At 41.2% G+C, this 22,623-nt stretch overlaps 1 protein-coding gene across 2 annotated transcripts in view; it reads left to right on the plus strand.

The window, feature by feature from the left end:
* Positions 1-22,623, plus strand: part of LOC306994451 (B-cell scaffold protein with ankyrin repeats-like) — a 66,686-nt gene that overhangs the window by 36,330 nt on the left and 7,733 nt on the right. For both annotated transcript variants that reach the window (XR_013796684.1, XM_079604958.1), the window contains exons 8-9: positions 11,988-12,048; positions 21,429-21,635. Coding sequence is in view for 1 of the 2 variants with exons in the window: in XM_079604958.1 (XP_079461084.1) it covers positions 11,988-12,048; positions 21,429-21,635 (268 nt within the window). In the remaining variant the exon portion in view is untranslated. The remainder of the gene's footprint in view (positions 1-11,987; positions 12,049-21,428; positions 21,636-22,623) is intronic.

Raw genomic sequence — 22,623 nt, forward strand, 5'->3', positions numbered from 1 at the left:
GGGGAAAAAATCGATTTAAATCGTAAATCGGATTTTTTATGAAAAAATTGGGGATTTTTTTTTTAGGCCATATCGCCCAGCCCTAGTTCAAACAATCTTTTTTCAGAAGGTGCTGTGTCAACTCTGTGCCACAACACCAATGCTCAGGCTGCCAAGGCAACTGAAAAGGGCTGCAAATATAAATGGACAGATGTCAGTATCAGTGAGATGTACCGCTACATTGGGCTGCTGTTTTACATGGCCATGGTGAAGGTGAGCTCCATCAGGGACTACTGGCGGCAAAGCAGTGTTTTCTCCGTACCCTTTCTAGCTAGTTATGTCTAGGGACAGATACCGGACAATTTCATGGAATGTGCACATGAGTCACCCAGATGCAGATAAGGATAATGACAGAAAGAGGGGCACAGCTGAACATGACGGTCTTTTCAGGGTCAAACCTCTCATGGATGCTATTCGTCATGCTTGTAAAGCCATCTATTATCCTAAAAGAAACTTAGCTGTGGATAAAAGAATGGTGGCATGCAAAGCACACACAGGTATGACACAGTACATGAAAGCCAAGCCAACAGGTGGGGTTTCAAGTTGTTTGTTCTTGCAGACTCATCGAGTGGATATGTAGACTTTTCTGTGTACACAGGAAAGAACAACTTTCCCACAGGCCATGGACTGTCATATGATGCTGTAACATCTCTTGTGGACTACACATTTTTGGGTTCTGGGTACCATGTGTACATGGACAATTTTTATACAAGTCCAAAGCTCCTAAAAGACTTGTTTGCAATGAAGCTTGGTGCACATTAGAGTGCGGATCGGGCCGACTTTTTCAGTCCGAGCCCGGCCCGCGTCCGACAGAGCAGTAACCGAACCCGACCCGAGCCCGACAGGCATCAAGATATTTATGTTCGAGCCCGACCCGAGCCCGACAGTTAAAATCCCATTTTTTCTCATACTAATGACAATTGTACGTTTGTTTGTGTGGAAAGCCCGCTTTTATTAAGCAACTGTAGGAAGGCAATCGGAAATGTCAACAGGACAAGCGCATCAGCGCGCGGAGCAACAATCGCTCTTAACACCTGGCGGTGGCGCGCGCACATTATGCACGCGTTTCGTTGTCACGGCTACATAAACAAATGTCCGCACACAGGAAGACCGATGGTAATATTTTACATGTATTTTAATCACAAAAACAAACGTTTGCATCAAGTGAAAGCATCAGGCACATCGGCTACCTACATAATAAGCTGTTTTAAATTTAAAATGTTCAATGCCTTATCGCGCTGATGTGACCGAGCCCGACCCGAACCCGAACATCATTTCTAAATATCTGTCCGAACCCGGCCCGGCCCGTCGGGTACCGGCGGGTCCCGTCGGGCTCGGGTCGGGTATCCATCCTCTAGTGCACATGGGACTTACATTGACAACAGGAAGGACTGCCCTCAGAATGCAGCTAATTCACTCTCTAAAAAATCTGCCAGAGGATCAATCAGGTGGATTCGGGATGGACCTCTTGTATTTGTGAAGTGGATGGACACACGAGAGGTATCTGTCTGTTCTACCATCCATCCTGCTTATACAGGAGACACTGCGTAGAGGAGGATGAAAACACAAGATACATGGAGGACAAAGACATTTCCATCTCCTGCACCTGTGACTGCATTCAACAAACATATTGGGGCGTTGACCTGTCTGATCAGCTGTTACAGTACTGCACAACACAGCACAAAACCATGAAGTGGTACAGAAAGATCTTTCTACACTTCTTGGACATTACTTCCACCAACTCTTTCATTGTGCACAAAGAGCTACATGGTAACTTGTCCCATAAAGAGTTTATGGAGCAACTTATCGCAGAGCTCTGTCGTGTGTCACAGAAATCAGCACCATTAGTGACCATGTACTGGTTCCAGGAGCCGAGCTGACATCAGATGACAGGGATGTTGCCACAGTTGGTCGCCGCAATTGTGTGCATTGCACAGCAGTGTGCAGTAAAAGGCAATCAACACCATGGAAATGCCAGGCATGCAATGTTCACTTATGTCTTCAGTTGAACAGGAACTGTTTTCAAGAGTGACATAACGATGCGTGACTGTGTTCAGATGTGTGTGCTCTGCTGACCACCATCAGGCTGCAAATATCATCAGTGTCCCTCTCCCCTCCATCTTGGACATTTTCCTTGCATGAGCAGCCGCAACACTATGTGAGCGAGTAGGTTACGCAGAGGTGGGTGAGTTGGCTATTTACAAACCACCTTCTGTAATACTCTCGCCTCTCCATATGTACACAGTATTCTGTACCACCACATGTTGTTTCATGTGTAAATTCAAGTATATGTCTTAAGTTTTATGTAAAGTCAGTTGACTTATACTATGTGTAGGTCCATATAGTTATATATAGGTTATGTTTATATATCCTGTGATAGTTTTTTCAGGATTCTTTGATGAATAAAAATATTTTGGGGTCATTTTTTTTCTTTCTTTTTTTGAAAGGGTGTGTTAAGTGATAGTAATGACTTTAAGTCTTTCCATTGTTAGAAATATTTCTATTTTGACTAAATGCTGTTTACTTTTTATTAATCAGTGAATCATTCTTAGTTCAGGCTGCCTCACAGCACCTTGGTGGGGCATTAGTCATTGGGGGAGTGTCTTTAGTCTCCCTTGGTGTGAATTCTATTAATGTGCATGGCCATTAACACTCCCACGCATACACCAGTGCTGACACAAAAACAGACTTACAAAGTTTAAATCGTTATATTGTTGTTTGTGAAAGAGTGGTCAGACTGATTTTCACATAATTTTGTAGTAGAAATTCTAGCCTACAAGGATGGTGACTTACAAGTCTTGTGGACAACTTTTCAGTATGTGTTATATGACCTTATTGCTGTGATAGTTTTTGGTAACCCTTCACGGTAAGGGTACGTGAATTATCATGAATTCATGTATAAATTCATGCATGAATTATGCATTAATTAATGCATTAATATCTCATGAATCATCAGGAACTAACACGAGTTCAACGTATGGGTATTTTCCTTACACAAACGCATGACTTCACTTAAAAAGGCCATATGGATTACTTTTATAATGGATGGATGCACTTTTTTGGGCTTCAATTCTCTCATTATGAAGCAGGACATTTTTTTAATACAACTCCGATTGTATTCGTCTGAAGAAGAATGTCATGTGCACCTAGGATGGCTTCAGGGTGAGTAAATAATGGGCTAATTTTCATTTTTGGGTGAACTATCCCTTTAACTTTTACAAATAATATCTCTTTGGGTTTGAGACTTTAAGCTTTGCAGGTCTTCTATATGCTCAAACAGCTACATAACACACTAAAGAAAAAGGAACATAAGAAATCACATCATATGACCCCTTTAACCCTCTGGGGTCTGAGGTGTTTTTGAACACGAGTTCAATGGTTTTCATTCATGACTTCATGGATGAACAACACCTTAATTAAAACATTAACTAACTAAATCATGAATTATGATTTATTACGCATGATCATGATGTTTTCTTTGTTCCCTGAGAAGGCCTTAATTAACCCCCCCAGAGCCAGGTGGAGTGTTTTTTTTTTTATCATGGATGGATGCACTTTTTTGGGCTTCAAATTTTCTCCAGCCATTCACTCTCATTATGACGCTTGTGGGAGACAGGTCATTTTTTAATATAACTCAGATTGTATTTGTCTGAAAGAATGTCATATACACTTAGGATGAAATTAGGGTGAATAAATCATGGGCTAATTTTCATTTCTGTGTGAACTAACCCTTTAAGGCTCAGCCACGCCTTCCTAAAACACTTCATTCAAATATGCCCCCACAAATCGTCTCGGGTTACGACTGTAACCCTTGTTCCCTGAGAAGGGAACGAGACACTGCGTCGACTACCGACACTTTGGGGAACGCCCTTACCGTAACGCAGCTGAAGTATGGTGTGGTGATGGCGCAATGGATAAGACACATGCCTTTGGTGTGAGAGACCCGGGTTCGAATCCACTGTGAGACACCAATGTGTCCCTGAGCAAGACACTTAACCCCTAGTTGCTCCAGAGGCGTGCGACCTCTGACATATATAGCAATTGTAAGTCGCTTTGGATAAAAGCGTCAGCTAAATGAATAAATGTAAATGTAAATGTATGAATGAAACTAATCCAATCCTGATTGGTGCAGAAGCTATAAAGGGCACATAACAGAGTTAGCTTCTGCGATGAAGCAAGTCGCTCCCAGGCAGGGGAAGGCATGGCGGAGGGACGCAGTCTTGTTCCCTTCTCTGGGAACAAGGGTTACAGTCGTAACCCGAGACGTTCCCTTTCGAGGGAACTCAAACTGCGTCGACTGCCGACACTTAGGACGAGAGGACTAGAGTGGCTGGCGTAGAAAGAATGTCCAGACTATAGAATCTGATAAATGTATGAGCGGTGGCTCAAGCCTTGTTTATACTCGACGCGTCCGCAAGAGCGCGAAGTGCGCGAAGTGCGCGCGGCAAACATGACGTCATTGCGGTGTGGGCGGTCGCGCGCGTTGGGTGCGCAAGGGCCCATTTCGCCTGGCGGTGTGCACGGCAGATTTTGTAACATCGCGCGCGGCTCCGCATCCGAAGATGAACGACTTCGAGCCGAATCTGGCCGAGCACGAACTTCTCATCACACCAGCACCCCTAAAGTAGTTGCTTACATTTAAAAAATGAGCATACAATAGTATAAAAAGCCTTTTTAATGAACATAAAAGGTCCATGGTTAAAACAATGTAGCCTACACGAAAGTTAAATGTTTAGTGAACTTAGAAAATATTTAAGAAATTGTTACTTTATTGTATACGTAGGCTACATGTATTTCCATATAGAGCTGGTAAGTCCCGCCCCCTCCGTAAAACCCCGCTGGACCTCAAAGTTGAAAAACCGTCAATGCAAGTGAATGGGAGAAAATTATTATTTTCTGGTCCCGTTTGAATTGTGCCATGAATGTGAACATATGTTGTCTGTGAATTTTTTATATAATCTTTCATGTTACAAGTTTGACAGTATATGGTATGATTCGTCGGCTAGCAGTTGTGGAAAAGACATAACGAGAAAGACATGTCGCCTATGTGACGTCACCGCATAAAGTTGACTTACCCGTGGTTTTCGCCAATCTCAATGATTTTGTCCTCTCCCTGAAAGAAGGCGGTGAAGTGCACCAAAGACAGCCATGTCTAGCGGGATCCGTGAGCTAGAGCCGTGAGCTAGTGGTGTTGACGTTTCAAACGCGCCGAAAGCAGTGAAGAGTTGTAGTCCACAAAGCGCTCTCACACAAAGTCTACCCGTATCAAACTTCTACCCGCTAAATTGTAGCATTTTTCACACGAAAGATTATATAAAAAATTCACAGTCAACATATGTTCAAATTCATGGCACAATTCAAACGGGACCAGAAAATAATTATTTTCTCCCATTCACTTGCATTGACGGTTTTTCAACTTTGAGGTCCAGCGGGGTTAGCGGAGGGGGCGGGACTTACCAGCTCTATAGGCTAGCCTCCATAGCCTATATTTAGTTCTAATGTGACAAGTAAAAATCTCAGGGTTTACATGATTATTTTTGTATTGGTGGTGGTAACTAAAATAAACATTGTCACGTGTTTATATTTCTTCTTCTCACCGATTCCTGATGGTTTAGAGAGGACAACTACTCGAGTCGCCCCCTGTAGTTTCAAAGAATAGTACAACGGCGAGCGCGTCAAGTATAAACGCCTCGGCCGTTTGGAGAGGTGCACGCGCAGTCAGCGGAGGCTCGCGCTCGTGTGGACGCGTCGAGTATAAACAAGGCTTCATCCTGCTGCATCGCACACTTCTTGGAAGGAGGGCTCTAGAGCAGTGGTTCTCAAAGTGGGGTCCGCGAAATAATTTATAACAGCCTACCATTTTTTCCGGACTATAAATCATGTTTTCTTTATCATCTGAAAACTATTATTTATAGTATTATAAATGCTATTATTGTAAAGTGACTTATATAATTATAATGTATCTAACGTCAAATAATAAAAAAGTAGACACTTAAAGGTTTCTATAGATAGATAATATATCTATATTTCTTATGTCTGTGCGTCAAGTAGACTAAATAATAAAAAAGTAGACACTTAAAGGTTTCTATAGATAGAGAATATATCTATATTTCTTATGTCTGTGCGTCAAGTAGACTATTCGCTGTGTTTTGGTTGATTTTGGGTCACGTGCGCCAGAAAGGAGATAGAGACGGCAGAACCCGCATCCTTTTGTTTTCTTTATTTTTAAAAGGCATGACATTTTGTCATCTTATCTGTATGACCATAAATAAGAGTATTCCTTTGTTTCCACTGCTGAGGAAAAAATCCAATTAATCGCGACGGCGTCTCGCGTGCCCGCACAATATGTCAGTTCTAGCACTGCTAATTTGACATTGCAGCCTGTTCATTATCACAATAAAATACAGTCAACCGAACCTATAAAAAGTTCTGATAAATGTAATTTGTCTGTTGTACACTATGAAGGCAGTGCCTGTCAATCATTATACTGTCGACTTGCTTTCTGTTATTCCAATTTCATTTCTCCGCATGTGAAGATGCTGATATGTGTAGGCCTATATTGGGACTGAAGCATGCAGCTTTCTTTACATAAATAGTTAAGCATCCAAATGTTAGGCTACATCGCAAATATGGAAACTTTGGACCGAATGAGAGATGCACGAGCATCTCTCATTCGATTTATGGCATTCCAAGTCTGTGCAGTTTCAGTTACGATTCAACTTAATTCGTTTAGACTTGATGTTTAAAAAATTTTTTTGTCTGTATACTATTATTATTATTATTTGTATTATTATCTTATAGGGTAGCCTACTTATTTTTCATTCACTTTTTGTTCTGAATACCATTAATTTAAGGATTTGCTGTGGAGTGAGGGGAAGGCTAATACGCCTCAACAACGCAACAAAGTATTACACACTCAGGTGCAACTTATTTTCTGGAAAATACGGTAAATTATAAAATTGTGCTGTAGCTATTATTAAAAAGTGCATAGGACAGGGCCGTACCCACAATTGAGGTCCCCGAGGTCCGGACCTCTGTAATTTTTCTATGTGTGTATAATGAAAGTTGTGAAATAAAATGCCCCCGAACCCCCCTAGCAAGATCAATTTTGGGACCTCAGTAGGCTATTCAGAAAACCCTGCATACAACCCTGGGTGGAGACCATTTGTGCAAAAATACTTAAAGTCCCTGTAAAGTCAAAATTAAGTATGTGTTCTGAGTTTGTCATATCACAGAAAAATGTGTTACTAGCCACCCAGCCAAATTTGAATGATAAAAAAAGCCAGCAAGTACATAAATTAAGCTATCAAAATCTTGAAAAAATGAGCAGTGGTCTCTGCTCTCAAACGCTGGGGGCGTGTCCGCCGGCTGCGCTGAAACCTGTCTGACTGACATCCAACTTCTCGAGTGACTTTATGCATGAAAGACTCGGTCTCTTTTGTGGTCGGAAGGGACTGCTTTGTGAACAGATAATAGTTTAAATTACTTGGCTAAGGAATCATATTGATCATATAAATAAACAAAAAAAAAAATCACGTTAGAGGGTTGCAGAATTTAGTACGTAGCCTATACCGTGGACTACCTACTATAATTATAACATAAGCACACAAGGCAGCCTACCCTCATTGGTGGGCACGCACTGCTGAGGATGGCACAGTTGTCGGCGCGACGGGAGGATGAAGGCCGAGGCGGGAGATAGTCGGTTCGGCCCCATTCACCAGTAACAGCGGATTATCATCCCAGTTGTCTCCGACGAAAGTTTATAAAACTATCCCGTGTAAAATGATCACTACAGAGGCGGGTTTTGGTGGTGATCCTCAGCTCTCCATCAAGGTGGTTCTTCACAAAATTAATCCACCTCTTCTTGATGTGATCGTTTTTAGGAAATTTTTGAAGGACACCGATCTGTTTCGTACATGATCGCATCCAGGTAGTACGCATTTCCGTGACGAAGGCATAGCAAACTAGGCTGTAGTAATAATAGTACTGACAGTAACTCGCGATTGAGCGCCAAACTGATGCGAATGTGCTCTATTTATATTGTTAGAGAGCGGCAGCCTCAGGGGCTCCAGTGCGTCATCAAGTAGGGGCGTGTCCAGCAGCTCAGGGGCTCAAGTGCGTCATCGAGCCCCCGTTTTAGCCCCGCCCAAAAAATCCGGAAAATAGCAATGGTGAAAAACTGTTTAACGGTCTAACTCCACAATTCAGTACTTCGCAGTTCACAGTCTTTGTAATATGTTTTAGCAATACATTTCTAACATTTATAATGTGTGTAGAATTTCTTTTTAGAATTGCCTTTACAGGGACTTTAATTAGCCGCGACCACATCAACTTTGGGCTCAATCACTGTTATAATATATGAGGGGGTCCTTGGAAATGTTTTTCCCCTGTAAGGGGTCCCTGGCTCCAAAATGTCTGAGAACCCCTGCTAATTTGTGGAGGTTATGAACTGGGGAACAAAAAAACAGATAAATTGTATTGCAGTAATTATTTTTACCATGTAAATACGTCATATTTTCCATAGATCAAGGGCTGGTTCACAGATTTTGACATTCTATTTGGTAAAAATTGTGTAAATCATCACACATTCCACATAAACAAACATCAGGTCAGCTCCATTACAGGGGCAAGCACTTTAAGCCCTTCAGGGTAAGTACTGGTAAAAAAATTGCCTGAAATTGACAAACAGAAACATTTTGGTTTTATGTATTCCATCAACATTTTGAAGTTTAAGTATTCCATTTTGCATTTGATGGAGTGTTATGGATCAAGACGGTCTATTTTGACTAAAGAAAGTGTTATCTGTGCTAACTCCCTTAAAACACCACATAATTTAAATTAACTTCAGTAAGCTTTCACTGACAGCTCAGTGTGTGTGGGCTTTACATTAGCATGTCACATCTTGAACATTACAACCCACACGAATGCAACTCCCACAGTGTTGATAGACCCAAAGTACCAAGAACATCGGAAATATTGAATAACCTCAAATTTAAAGTATAATGCTTCCATTAAACGCATATTATCAATTTTATAAGGTAGCCATGTTTTGCAGGAATCCCTTTGGGCTGACATTCACTCAATATGTAGGTTGAATCCTGAATGGAGAGGAGTGGAATTACTTAATGTTTGTGGTCTATTGATCGGAGGGGTGGATTGATTTCTAAGGGCCTTTCAATGAGTAAGTTTGTCCATATTGTCTTTAAGGTATTAAGTTAAACTTATTTGGCTTGCTGTCCACTGGCTCGATGAAGCAGCTTCAACTCGAGCTCTGATATACTGATGAATGTTTATATGAATAAAAGCCTACAATAAAACTGTTCATCATATAAAGTGACCAAGTCTCTTCAGAACATTTGGACTAAACCACTCAATTCATATGGATTCGTTTATTAACTTTTTGAAGAATCAAAATGTTAGTTGCAATGCAAAGCTGTCAATGGAGGGACTGAAATCGCTCAGATTTCATTAAAAGTATCTTCATTTGTGTTCCAAAGATGAGAACGATCAAGAAGAAGAAACAGGTACAAAAGAACAGATAAAATATCATCGCCTCTACTTTCTCAGAGAAAGAACAGTCTCCCTTTACATTTGAACATCCATGGTGTGTTGCATCTTTACTAATGATCCTTCGTCAAACAGCCATTCAATTTTATTGAATTTTTAGTCCAACTTTAGCACAGTCATTGAATGAATGCATTATTACCAGCAGGATACTGGCATGGCACTGAGATTTGTTTGATATTTGAATAACAGCCTCACAGCATCTTCCTCAGTAGTGTTTAACAGTGGGGGCTTTCACTTAATGTATAATAGTCAAATCAACACATTTCCCCGATAAGACATTTTGCTTGCTTTAAAGTATATCGTTGTTGACACTTTCTGACTCAAAGGACATATTCACAAAATAGATGAGTAGCATGGTCTTATCACAATTCAGCAGTGGGCTTTTTGATGCATTTGGATCTCAAATATGAGATTATGAGAATATGATAAATATTTTTCACGCTAATAAATATTACTGTGATTTTATTGAGATACATTTCCATTCTCAGTCACTCAAACTGCATTCACAGAAAAAACTTTGTGTAACTTGGTGTGATGTGATGCGATGCCACAATGAGGTCTTTAAATGTCATTAGGAAGGGTACACAATATAGGTTTCAATATGGCAGAATCCATATTAATGTAAATATATTTATTTTCATTGGTTATTAATAACACAGCATAATTTGTGTTGAAATAAATGGTAAAATAAATTTGTTTTGATTTAAAAATCATACATTTAAAAGCTATAGAGGGGGCACTTTAACCCCACTCTGGGGGTAAAAGAAGCCCCAGCCTGAAGCATGATATATTGTTGGTAAACTATACAGTTTATACCATTTATAAACTATACCATTTGGCAACGTCACCATAATTGCTCCTTGATTGAAGAGAAATCAAGCTTAAACAACATTTGTTTTCTACATAGAATCACACATACTCCAATATATATATATATATATATGGAGAAGCAACCGGCAGAAAGGAAAATTAAATGTTTATGCCCTATGAAATGCCTTGTAATTCCTGTAGAATGGCACTAATGATGCAAAGGTTATGGCTTAATTGATTCCCCGTGAAAATCACTATAATTTGCTTCGGATTAAAGTATTTGGCAAACATTAAATATTAATATATCTATTAAATTATTTAGGAATACACTTTGTAATTGACACTTTGATTGTCAGTCTCAGCTGAAAGTTTTTTTGTAGCTTACACTTTAGTCATACTTTAGGACAAGAGCAGTGCCATAAACATGCATTTGAAAACATGGTTATTAAAAACTGAAACTGAATCAAATAATTCCCAAATATAGTTTTAATAAGGAACATGGTGATTTAACCCACGGCTTGGTCTTTTTATTGCTTGTCTGTCAATCAGTTTGTTGACATGTCAGATTATTTCTCTGACAACTGAAGAATATTTAAATGATCCATCACAACAAGAGAGCACTTGTGGATAAATTATAATGTTACACTCATGTCCAACATCAAAGCAGCTGTCTTTCACAACCCCTCAACTTGTGATGTGTAATTAGCTTGTCTTGTCTATCTGTTAATTCTCCCTACTCTAATGAATATATTCATAACACTGAATGCATAATGTGCATAATCAATACTGAAGGGAAAGAAGCGGAGGCTATCACAAGTGAATAGTAGCAGGTTGCTAAGGAACAGAACACAGAGAGTGGCAGTAAGAAAGAAGTGTGCATTACACTTAAGTTAACACTTTGCAGTGTGCCTAATATTATCATTTTGTATTTATTGTTTGAACTGTTTACAATTGGTTGAACTGACCAACTTTACAATCTGTCAGTAAACAACATATTATCTTGTCTTTTCTAATACTGTCATATTCAAGCTAATTTCAACATCATTGAAAACATCATCAACATCTATGATGATACAACATCATCTGTATCATCATAGAAGACCTGATGTACATCAGCAGTTTAACCAAACAGTGTACTCTTTTCTAAAGCACTTGCACAAATGCTTGTTACTTTGATGTGACAGCATTGTACAGAAGAGAGAGAGCTTCACAGCGGTGTGCGTGATTAAAGGAAGAACACTGAGATCGCGGAGCAGCGCGTTGATTTAGAACGGCAACTTTTGTTGAATTTCAGAAAAATCTACAGACGCAAACAGACAAAGTGTAGTAAAATAAAGACCTAAATGTGTATTTTGGACTTTTTTTCACCACAAGTCTGAAAGAAGACATGTTATTGAAGACAAATAGCGCAAAATCTCAAAATTGACCAGTGAAAAAAAAACTATGTTTTTGCCTGCCGTGTCTCGCCTTAAACATTTAACAAGGATTGTGTTGATCTTTTTTGGTCAAATATATTCTATTTTAAAATGTTGTCATTTGTCATTTATGTGTCATTAACAATGTTCTCATAGGTTTTTGATGACAACGATGGCAACACTGACACCGGTGTATATGAGTTGATGGGCAGAGCAGGTATGTTAGTGCAAATATGAAGAATTTTTTGTATATTTAAGCAATATCATGAGCAAGAGTGCTATTCTTTCGAATATCAGCTGATACTTAGACCAGTAGCAAGTGTAACATTGCTTATACAATTCCATAAATAAAAAGTTACAGGTTTTCTTAATTCCTTTGGCTCATTTTTAAACAGTCTTAACATTCTCAATGGAAGTAAAATAATGAAATTATGAAACTAATACAAGACCAAACTCAGTAGAAACATTATTGATGGTGCATATATTCAGGTAAGCAGATGAACTCAGAATATGAACTTAACGTGCAAGTTTTCAAGTTTCCCTCCTATGTAAACCCAGAGAAAAGGCTTAACGTGTCTTATTAAACGTATACAGATATACACATAGATATACACACTATATAAACAACAAGCAGATGAGCAAAGAAAGTGCTTTGCCATGCAAAATCATTAAATCTTTGTTTTTAAAAAAAACGCTTAACTTGGCTTAATGCATATGCTATAAAGAGACCAAACTCGCTAAGCATTTTCTCTATAATGGTTTTCTATGTGATGAAAATGGTAAAGTTGAAACTTTGCACATTGCGTTTATATTCTGAGCTCATCTGCTTAAACTGTATATAGTATAGTATGCCCAATTTGGTCTTTTATCATCACAGTAAACCACATTAAGCGTTTTATTTATGGGAAAATGCTTTGTTCGATGTTAACTATTTTAGGGACTGTCTCTAAAGTTAAATACGACATTGGTATGCACGTTTCTAACTTCAATAGCATTTTAAAGAGAATGACTTACAGTCATAAAACCAACTGTAAAGTGTTCATGTAGGTGTCAGGCATGATGCACACCTTTTAAACTTGAAATTTAATCAAATAAACTGTGTAAATATTACTATTTTTCACTACCGCATGAGCTCATATTTATATTAATAAATATCAACCAACTTGTATGCCGGTATTTCAACGCTTAGTGTGAAACTTTTTGTGTTACGTTCAAATTCTGAGTCCATCTGCTTGCCTGAAGCTTATACAGTATAGCCTACTTCCCCAAAAAGGTGCCACTGTGTTAGTCCATTAAGCCACTTTAAGAATTTTTCACATTAAAAGTTGTTGGGATATTCTGGAGTATGACATATAAGGGCAACCCCAGTCATATTACAGCATATACACAGGGAAAGTAACCATGAAGACATTAAATTGATTTTTTTTTTATTTTTATTTTTTTGAACCACTGAATTTGTTGAAGCTAATTTGTAAAGTGAAATAAAATGGACTGAAAATTTCTCGTCAAATAAGTTGTATTTTTAAACAGAACGAATATTTTAAAAATGAAGTCTGAAAGGTGAATATGGATTTTTTTTTTTTATACTGAAAATGTGTCTGAAATGTTTTTAATTTAAATATTCACAGTTTAAATTTACGACTATGTTGAATTTCATCCTATGAAAATGAAAGCCCTAAAAATACAACGATTTAAAATACAAGCATGGTTAATGCAATAAAAAAAAAATCGTGCAATTTAACAAGCTTTTTTTCGTTTCAAATACATTTGTCATTATTTTTAGTCATTATTTTTGTGGGACATCACAACTCTGTGAATAACTTGCCCTAAACATTTAATTTTGTGTAGCTGAATGATATTGTGTATCACAACAGTAGGTACATTTTGTTTTACAAAACCATTTATTTTGTTACATGTAAACATTCTAATTTGCATGTCAATCTTACATATAGTGAAAAAAAATAATAATAATTGCCAGAACATGACCTCCCTATATATGCTTCCAAACTTGATTGGTTGATTAGTAAGATTGTGATTAATATTTTATTATAGCAAGCCATTTGCCATTTTTACATTCCATGTCATGCACATTTTATAGAATATACATGTATGTTGACAGATTTTGACAACTTAATTGATCATTTTGCATGTGATGGCTCACTTAATGAAAGAATGTTTAGAAGTTGTGACAAAGTAACTGAGAATCAATGTCAGTTTTGATTAGAAAGTCATGTGCATTTAGTTATTGAGAAAATGACTCTTTAATGACAAAACACATGCAACACACAATAAACTAATAATAGCAAAAAACGTCTCAGGTTACTATTGTAACCCTAGTTCCCTGAGAAGGGAACGAGACGATGCGTCGATGACGCTTTGGGAACGCTTGCGTGATTACGTCTGAGCACGTATGTCAACTAGTCCAATGGAAAGAATGAGCGTCACGGGCGGGTGACGTCATGACCAGGAAGAGATATAAGCACATCCGGTGCGTTACTCGCGTTAGCTTGAAAGAGTCGAAGCAAAGTCGATCGCAGGGATGCAGGAAGTATGGCAGGGCGACGCATCGTCTCGTTCCCTTCTCAGGGAACTAGGGTTACAATAGTAACCTGAGACGTTCCCTTTCGAGGGAACTCGCGATGCGTCGATGACGCTTTGGGAACGAGAATACCCAATACGCCGTACTTACAAAATGCCAGCAGACAAAACTGTCGGCAAACTAAGATAAAAGCACCTGGGACCCTGGGGCAGCGTCCAGGTCCAGGCTATAAAACCTCACAAATGTGAGCGGTGAGGACCAGCCTGCCGCATCACAAACCTCCTGAAGGGAAACCCCCGATAATAAGGCTTTAGAGGCCGCCATACTCCTAGTCGAATGAGCTCTGACCACCAGAGGACATGGCTGGCCAGAGGACTCATAAGCAAGAGAAATAGCCTCGACTATCCACTTGCTAATTGTCTGTTTAGAAGCTGGAAGACCCTTCTTAGGTGATCCAAAGCAGACAAATAACTGATCTGATCTTCTCCACAGGGCAGCCCTGTGGACATAAGTGTCCAGTGCTCGCACTGGGCACAAGAGATTCAGTTTTTCCTGGTCCGAAGAGGCAAACGGAGGAGGATAGAACGCCTGCAGTACAATAGGCCTCGGAATATTGGTTGGCACCTTAGGTACATATCCCTGTTTAGGGTAAAGGAATGCCTTGACCATCCCAGGAGCAAACTCGAGACAGGTGGGAGAAACCGAAAGGGCCTGAAGGTCTCCGACTCTTTTTAGGGACGAAATAGCCAGAAGAAAGATGGTCTTGAATGTCAGAAATTTCTCTGAAACCGACTCAAGGGGTTCGAAGGGAGCCCCTGAAAGGCCTTCCAAAACTATTGCCAAATCCCAAGCCGGCACCCTAGTACGTGTTGCAGGCCTTAGCCTCAAGGTGCCACGAAGGAAACGAATAATCAGGGGGTCTCGACCCAAAGATGTATTACCCACCGGGGCGTGGAAAGCCGCAATGGCCGCCACGTAGACCTTTAAGGTAGATGGACATAAACCTGATGAAAAGCGATCCTGGAGAAATTCAAGTACTGTGTTAACTGAACAGTTGACTGGATCCCGCTGATGCTGGTGACACCAAGAAGTGAAAACTTTCCACTTAAGTGCATACAATTTCCTCGTGGCTGGAGCTCTGGAGCTAAGAATGGTCTCCACAACCTCAGTTGAAAGACCACTCTCTATAAGTTGGGCCCCCTCAGAGGCCAAACCCATAAATTCCAAATCTCTGGTCGGGGGTGATATATTGTGCCCCCTGCCTGAGACAGAAGGTCCCTCCTGATAGGAATCTCCAAGGGAGGGCCGTCGAGGAGACGAATAAGGTCCGCAAACCAAATCCGACTCGGCCAGCGTGGTGCTACCAGAAGTAGACTTATTCCGTCCTGGCGGACTCTCTCCAGAACTCCTGGGAGCAGAACAACAGGGGGAAAGGCGTACAGACGTAGCCTCGGCCACGCCTGTACCATAGCGTCCAGCCCCAGAGGGGCTGGATGAGTGAGGGAGAACCATAGTGGACAGTGCGTCGTGTACTGAGACGCAAACAGATCCACTTCCGCTTGGCCGAAAAATTCCCATATCTGCTCCACCGCCTCGGGGTGGAGTCTCCAATCCCCTGGCCTCAGCACCTGCCTCGACAGGATGTCTGCTCCGATATTCTGGCCAGGGATATACACTGCCCTCAGAGAGAGTATCTTCCCCAGGGACCACAGGAGAATCTGGTGCGCCAGTTTGCAGAGTGGACGCGAACGCAGACCCCCCCTGACGATTTACATAAGAGACCACCGATGTATTGTCTGTACGGACGAGCACATGATGGCCCCTCAGGTCTGGAAGGAAATATTTCAACGCATTGAAGACAGCCATCATCTCCAGGCAATTTATGTGCCAAGAGAGATGATGACTCCTCCACAGACCCTGAGCTGAGCGGCCTTCCATTACCGCTCCCCAGCCGGTGAGGGAAGCATCTGTCGAGATCGCAACTCGATGGCAAAGAGCTCCCAGCACCGGACCCTGGGATAGGAACCAGTGTTTCCTCCATATGACCAAGGCACGGAGGCACCGCCGTGTGATCTTGATCATCCGAAGTGGGTTTCCCCTCGGGGAGAACCCCCTGGTTCTGAGCCACCACTGCAAGGGTCTCATGTACAGCAGGCCAAAGGGTATCACATTGGACGCCGCTGCCAAGAGACCCAACAGTCTCTCGAACTGTTTCACAGTGCGTGACTGGCCTAGCTTCAACCCTTTCGTGGCTACGAGGATAGCAGCTACACGAACGGGCGATAGTGTGGCCCGCATCGTGACTGAATCCCATACCACACCAAGGAAAGTGGTTCTCTGTAATGGAGACAGCACACTTTTCTTGGTATTGAGTCTCAACCCCAATTTTTTCATGTGAGCGAGAACGACATCTCGATGCCGAACCGCTAACTGTTCCAATTCCGCCAGAATCAACCAGTCGTCGATATAATTCAGAATGCGTATGCCCTGCAACCTGAGCGGGGCCAGAGCTGCATCTACGCATTTCGTGAACGTGCGGGGTGATAGAGCTAGACCGAATGGAAGCACCCGATATTGGTATTCTTTGCCCCTGAAAGAAAACCTCAGGAACTTCCTGTGTTGAGGGAGGATGGAGACATGGAAGTAAGCGTCCTTTAAATCTATCGTGACGAACCAGTCCTCGGATCTGATTTGCGTCACGATCTGCTTGAGAGTGAGCATCTTGAATTTGAGTTTCATGACTGCACGATTCAACAAACGAAGATCTAAAATGGGACGCAACCCCCCATCCTTTTTTGGAACGATAAAGTAGCGGCTGTAAAACCCCGATTCTATGTCGGGCGAGTACACCTGCTCTATAGCTCCCTTCGCTAACAGAGACTCTACTTCTTGCTCCATTACCAGAGCCTGCTCGGGATGTACTAGCGTGAGTAACACCCCGTTGTAACGAGGTGGAGGAGAACAAAACTGGATTCTGTAACCTTTCTCTATTATCTGCAGGACCCAAGGAGATATATTCGGCAGATTCTTCCACTCTGTCAGAAAATCTACTAAGGGTACCAGTCTCTCGAGACTGGCCTCTGGTATTACTGGAACAGCCACTTCGGTGACCTGAAGCATACTGGCAGGAAACAACCGAACTGACTGTTTTTGAACCCCCCTCAGAGGGAGCGAGTCCGACGCAATGTCGAGTTGACACTGAGTCAAGAGCTCGCTGGAGACCGCTGCGCCCCGAGGCACCAAGGGTGGCGGGGTTGGCAGAACGGTCCCCTGTGGACCCCGAGGTGGAACGGGCACCGTATAATGAGGTGAACACCGCTCCACCCCGGGTGGGGCTGTCCTCAACGGTCTGACGCCCGTGGCGTCAGGACCTCTTTTGAGCCGAAGCCTTCTTCGCCATAAGAACGGTCCTCAGATCCGGCTTAGACTTAGACGACTTCGGCTGAGAGTGTTGGCTCGGCCCCCAAGATTTATTAGGAGGAGCACGAGACGCAACACTCACTTTTTGTTGCACACGGTGCGAGGAGCTTGGCTGGGGATGCTCACGCCCAGCATCCCCAGGGGGATGGACTCGGCGAGGGAGGAATTTTTTAAAAGCCTCTGACTGTTTCTTCGTTTCTTGAAACCTATCAACCACAGCGTTCACCGAGTCACCGAAAAGACCAGAGGGAGACATTGGGGCATCTAACAGAAATGCACGATCTTTATCTTTTAAATCGGCTAAATTCAACCAAAGATGTCTCTCAGTAGCTACGAGGGCTGCCATAGACCGCCCAATAGCACGAGCGGTCTCCTTCGTAGCCCTGAGAGAAAGATCTGTAGCCCGACGAAGTTCTCGAATATCGTCAGCACTAACCCCCTCACTCTTATCAATATCCCCCAACAGATCTGCCTGGTAGGCTTGGAGCACTGCCATCGTGTGCAGACAGGCTCCAGCTTGACCTGCTGCCGTATATGCCTTGCCCACTAAGTTCGATGTCGTTTTTAACGGCTTATTGGGCAACACGGGAGCCTTCAGGGACGATGCTGATCCAGGAGACAGATAGCTCGCAAGCGTCTGTTCCGCTGGGGGCATCGACCCATAACCATGTTCCTTCAGTCCCTTAATCTCAGAGTATGTTTTAACATGGGGACTAAAAAGACGAGATGAATATGGTTTATCCCATGATCTACTTAGCTCACTATGAAGATCAGGAAAAAATGGAAGGGCCCGTGATGGAGATGATATATCTGAAGATAAAAATCGCTCGTCTAACTTGCTCTTAGGACGAGTATCTTTTTTCTCTGCTGGCCAGTCAATATTCAATTTATCTACAGCACGAGATATAACATCCACTAACTCCTCATATGCGGGGGAAATAGATGGCGAATCCTCCCCCCTACGTGTGCTTAATGTGTCACTTTGTTCAATGCTCAGTACTTCTACCTCCTCAGAACTAGAGCACTGAAGCATTGGGCTCGCTTCCCGGGCGGAAGAAGCCGCTGGGCGGGCTTCCGACACCGGCAAGCGAGCGATGGATCCCCCGGGTAAAGGCGGAGATAAGGCAGAGCCCGTCTCCAACCCCGCCGAGAGATCCATTTGCGAACCCCAGGTGTGCTTTCTCCGTGCTGCCTCGGCAGCAGCGGGTCCAGCGCCCTGAGGTTCGCGAGCTTGTCCATCATCCTCAAATGTGGACAAGCGAGAGCGGAGCATGCGGAGCGGGAGACGCTCACAATGCAAACAGTCAGCCCCCTCGAAGGCTGACATAGCATGCTCCACTCCCAAACAAACTACACAAAGCTCATGAGTATCCCCACCCGTAAGAAAACGAGGGCAGGGAGAAGCACAAGACTTGAATAGCTGTTTCGCCATGATATATATATAAAGTGACAGACAACAGTAAATAATACAGACAGTTTTGACATAGAGCGCTTTGCTGAGACACGAAAGCTAACGCGAGTAACGCACCGGATGTGCTTATATCTCTTCCTGGTCATGACGTCACCCGCCCGTGACGCTCATTCTTTCCATTGGACTAGTTGACATACGTGCTCAGACGTAATCACGCAAGCGTTCCCAAAGCGTCATCGACGCATCGCGAGTTCCCTCGAAAGGGAACAAGAAAGGTATTGTTTTGAGAAAATTTCATTTGAGAATTGAGTCAAAGCAATTGTGAAACACAGTAATTCATTAACTTTTTAGACACAATATTGCCAGTTACTTTGTTTATTTTTCCTTTGTCAGTGAAAATAGTTACAAAAGAAGCCACAGCAAAATTAACCGGTGCTCCTGTAAGCAACACACAGTGGTGTTTCACCATGAATGAGCGTTTTTTTTTATAAATCGAATGAGTAAATGATTCAGTGGCTCACTCATTAAGTAAGTCATTTGAGTATTTCTATATTGTAAGGCTGTGTCTTAGTAAGGCTGCATATCTCAGTTCCAACATAATCTAGCATCTTAGAAGGTCGTCTCAATTTGTAGTATCCTTGAAAGGAAAACTTCATTTCACTTCCTTCATTCAGCATATTTTGAAGTTTATCCTTCAAATTCTTGTGTAAATCCTTTACCACATGTCAGTCACGAAAAAATATTTGCGGAGTCAGCACAGAGCTTGCCCAAGTTCATTATGAAATTTAAAAAATATATATATTTTGCTGTGCTGTATATTAATCATAATGCAAAACTGCCTAAGTTGTAAATCTCTGGAAGACAACAGAGGATTTTCACTCACTGTATCGTATTAATAAAAGTAAGATCATATAAAAAAAATATTGTTTAAAGGGCACCTATTATGACATTTAAAATGTTCCTAATGTTGTTTAGGGAGTCCCCAACAACAGTTTTACATGCATGCAATGACAAAAAACACTTTTGTTGTCGTATAATATGCATTTATTTTTACCTGATTTGCTCACCGACTCCCAAATGATTCGTTCAACGACTCGTTTTTCAAACCCCTCCTTTGCACGACGCTAATCTGCGTTGATTGGTCAGATGACCCAGCAGTGTTTACATAGATAATACTTATTGTTTAACACGGAGTTATGCTTTTATCAATTCAATTTTGTTATAATAATGATTATAGTCCACTGCTTTATTTTGTAGTAAAAACAAAACAAAAAATAAGATAAAGAATTTAATGTTAGCGAGCATAGCCCAGAGTTCATATTGTAAAAGCACAATCAGTCTTTGTTTGCGTTAGCCCGATGCATAAACATAACGTTTTTACAAAAAAAAAAAAAAAAAAAATGCAGTTACGTTACTAGTCTACGAGGTATTACTCTATTCTTTAAGACAACTCCGAAAACAACGACAAACACTTCACATATCTCAATACAATTGTCATTGAAGACCTAGAAGCTAAACGGCGCTTACACAACAAACAAAATAATTATTAAGCATGCTACATAAAACATAAAAGCAACAATTATTAATAACACTTACAGGTTGTGATACGGAGGAGGAAGCTGATGCAAATACACTTGGAACTGAACCTTCCTTCAATATCAGCCGGCTCGCGAATCCCAGTTTGAGTGCATTTAAGTTGGTAAAGCAATCGTCTTCAAAATGGCGCGAACAAAGCACAAGGCTCGGACTAATACTTCTGTGGTATAGTTGTATATATGAATTGTAGCCACTTAGTCTTCAAATGCTCCTCCTTGGGCAGATGAAAAAAGTTGGCTTTTGAGCCGCACTTCAGAACACAGCGTCTCGTCGCCATGATATTTTCCCTGGGCTTGGAGCGCAATAAGTGGGCGTATCGTATTCAAATAACTTGACAAGTTGACGTCATCTAGTCAGAGAAAAAGCTTCGGTCTTCTAATGATTCATAAAAATGACTCAGAGTCGACTCTTACTTTTGAAAGACAATAACTTTATATACGGTGCACTTTCATATTTCAAACTTTGCAGGATGTTTTTGTTCACTTAGATCTATGTTACACACTACATGAAAGGTAAATTTCAAAATTCCATAATAGGTGCCCTTTAATATATAGTATTTTTAATATATTGACCGTCAGTCTGTAACACGCAAACACAGACAAGAAATTTACCCCTGCTGTTCTTTACACAGATAATCTTCGGGTGGGTGATCCTAATGAGGAACACCAAAACAATGAAGATGAGAATGTCTATACTCCTCTGGGTAGAAATGAGGAAGAGTATGACACCATCCTTACATCCAGCAGCCCTGTGGTAATAGTGAACCGCCCCCCTGCACCGACCCCACGGCCTGATTCACTTCCCACCCCGGAGGACAAGACTCCCTTCATTGCACAAGGTTTGAATTTTCTATTTTAATTAAGATTAAGAAATAATTATTATTATTTATGCAGTATTTGTTTTTGTCATTGACCAATTGAGGACCTTTAATGGATTGGTGACACTCACAGCAAATTCACTTATTCAATATCTGTTGTGAAATTAAAACATATTAAAACATAATTCCAAGAGCTGATGCTTGTCTATGATGGTTTATGGTCTAATGATTACTTCAATTTTGCCTATTGCAATGGATGGTGCCGCTGTACTTGCCCAGTTCAGTCAGTTCTCAGTGTTTATAAATACTTAATAATATTTCAGACTGTTATTTCCCCTATAATCCTTTAATAGACTGGGAGAAAAGAGACCTTAATATGGACCGTTCATCACAGGCAGCATTCTTAAATGTTCAATTTCAGTTTCATTAATAATTCATTTAGATGAAAGTTCCAAGTGACTTGTATTGTTAGAGCTTTATACATAATTTACAGTTTTGAGCTGTATTCATAAAGCATAAAAGAAGCACTCTTCCTAGATCACAATCATTTTAGTTTCTTATGACAGAAAGATCTCATGAACAACAGTTTTCAACCCTTGTTAGACATTCCTTGCAAATTCAGAGCATGATTCCAGATATAACTTATGTCTTATTTTTGTGAAATAATACAACACGCAATTCCTGCATCACCTTTGACCAGCACTCACAGGGGAACAATTGCTTAGCAACTAAAAGTTACAACACATCAAACTTCTAACAAGTGTCCACCTCCATGTCTCTAGCTAATTACCACTGTTTCTTTGGAGGCATATAGCATTTTTAATAGCCTTATATTTGTCAGTATTCTCATATTTAACTCTAGAGTCTAAGCAGCAAACCCTGTTTGTGAGTGAGCCAGTTTCTGTCAGGACCACTATCATCAAATACGATTGACAATTAGCATACAGTTTGGATTGGCGGTATGGTTCTGTTCTGGGAAAGAACTTCCTGCGCATCCATGCAGCCTAGC

This window comes from Phoxinus phoxinus (genome assembly GCF_949152265.1).
Source record: "Phoxinus phoxinus genome assembly, chromosome: 2".
NCBI classification, from domain to species: domain Eukaryota; kingdom Metazoa; phylum Chordata; class Actinopteri; order Cypriniformes; family Leuciscidae; genus Phoxinus; species Phoxinus phoxinus.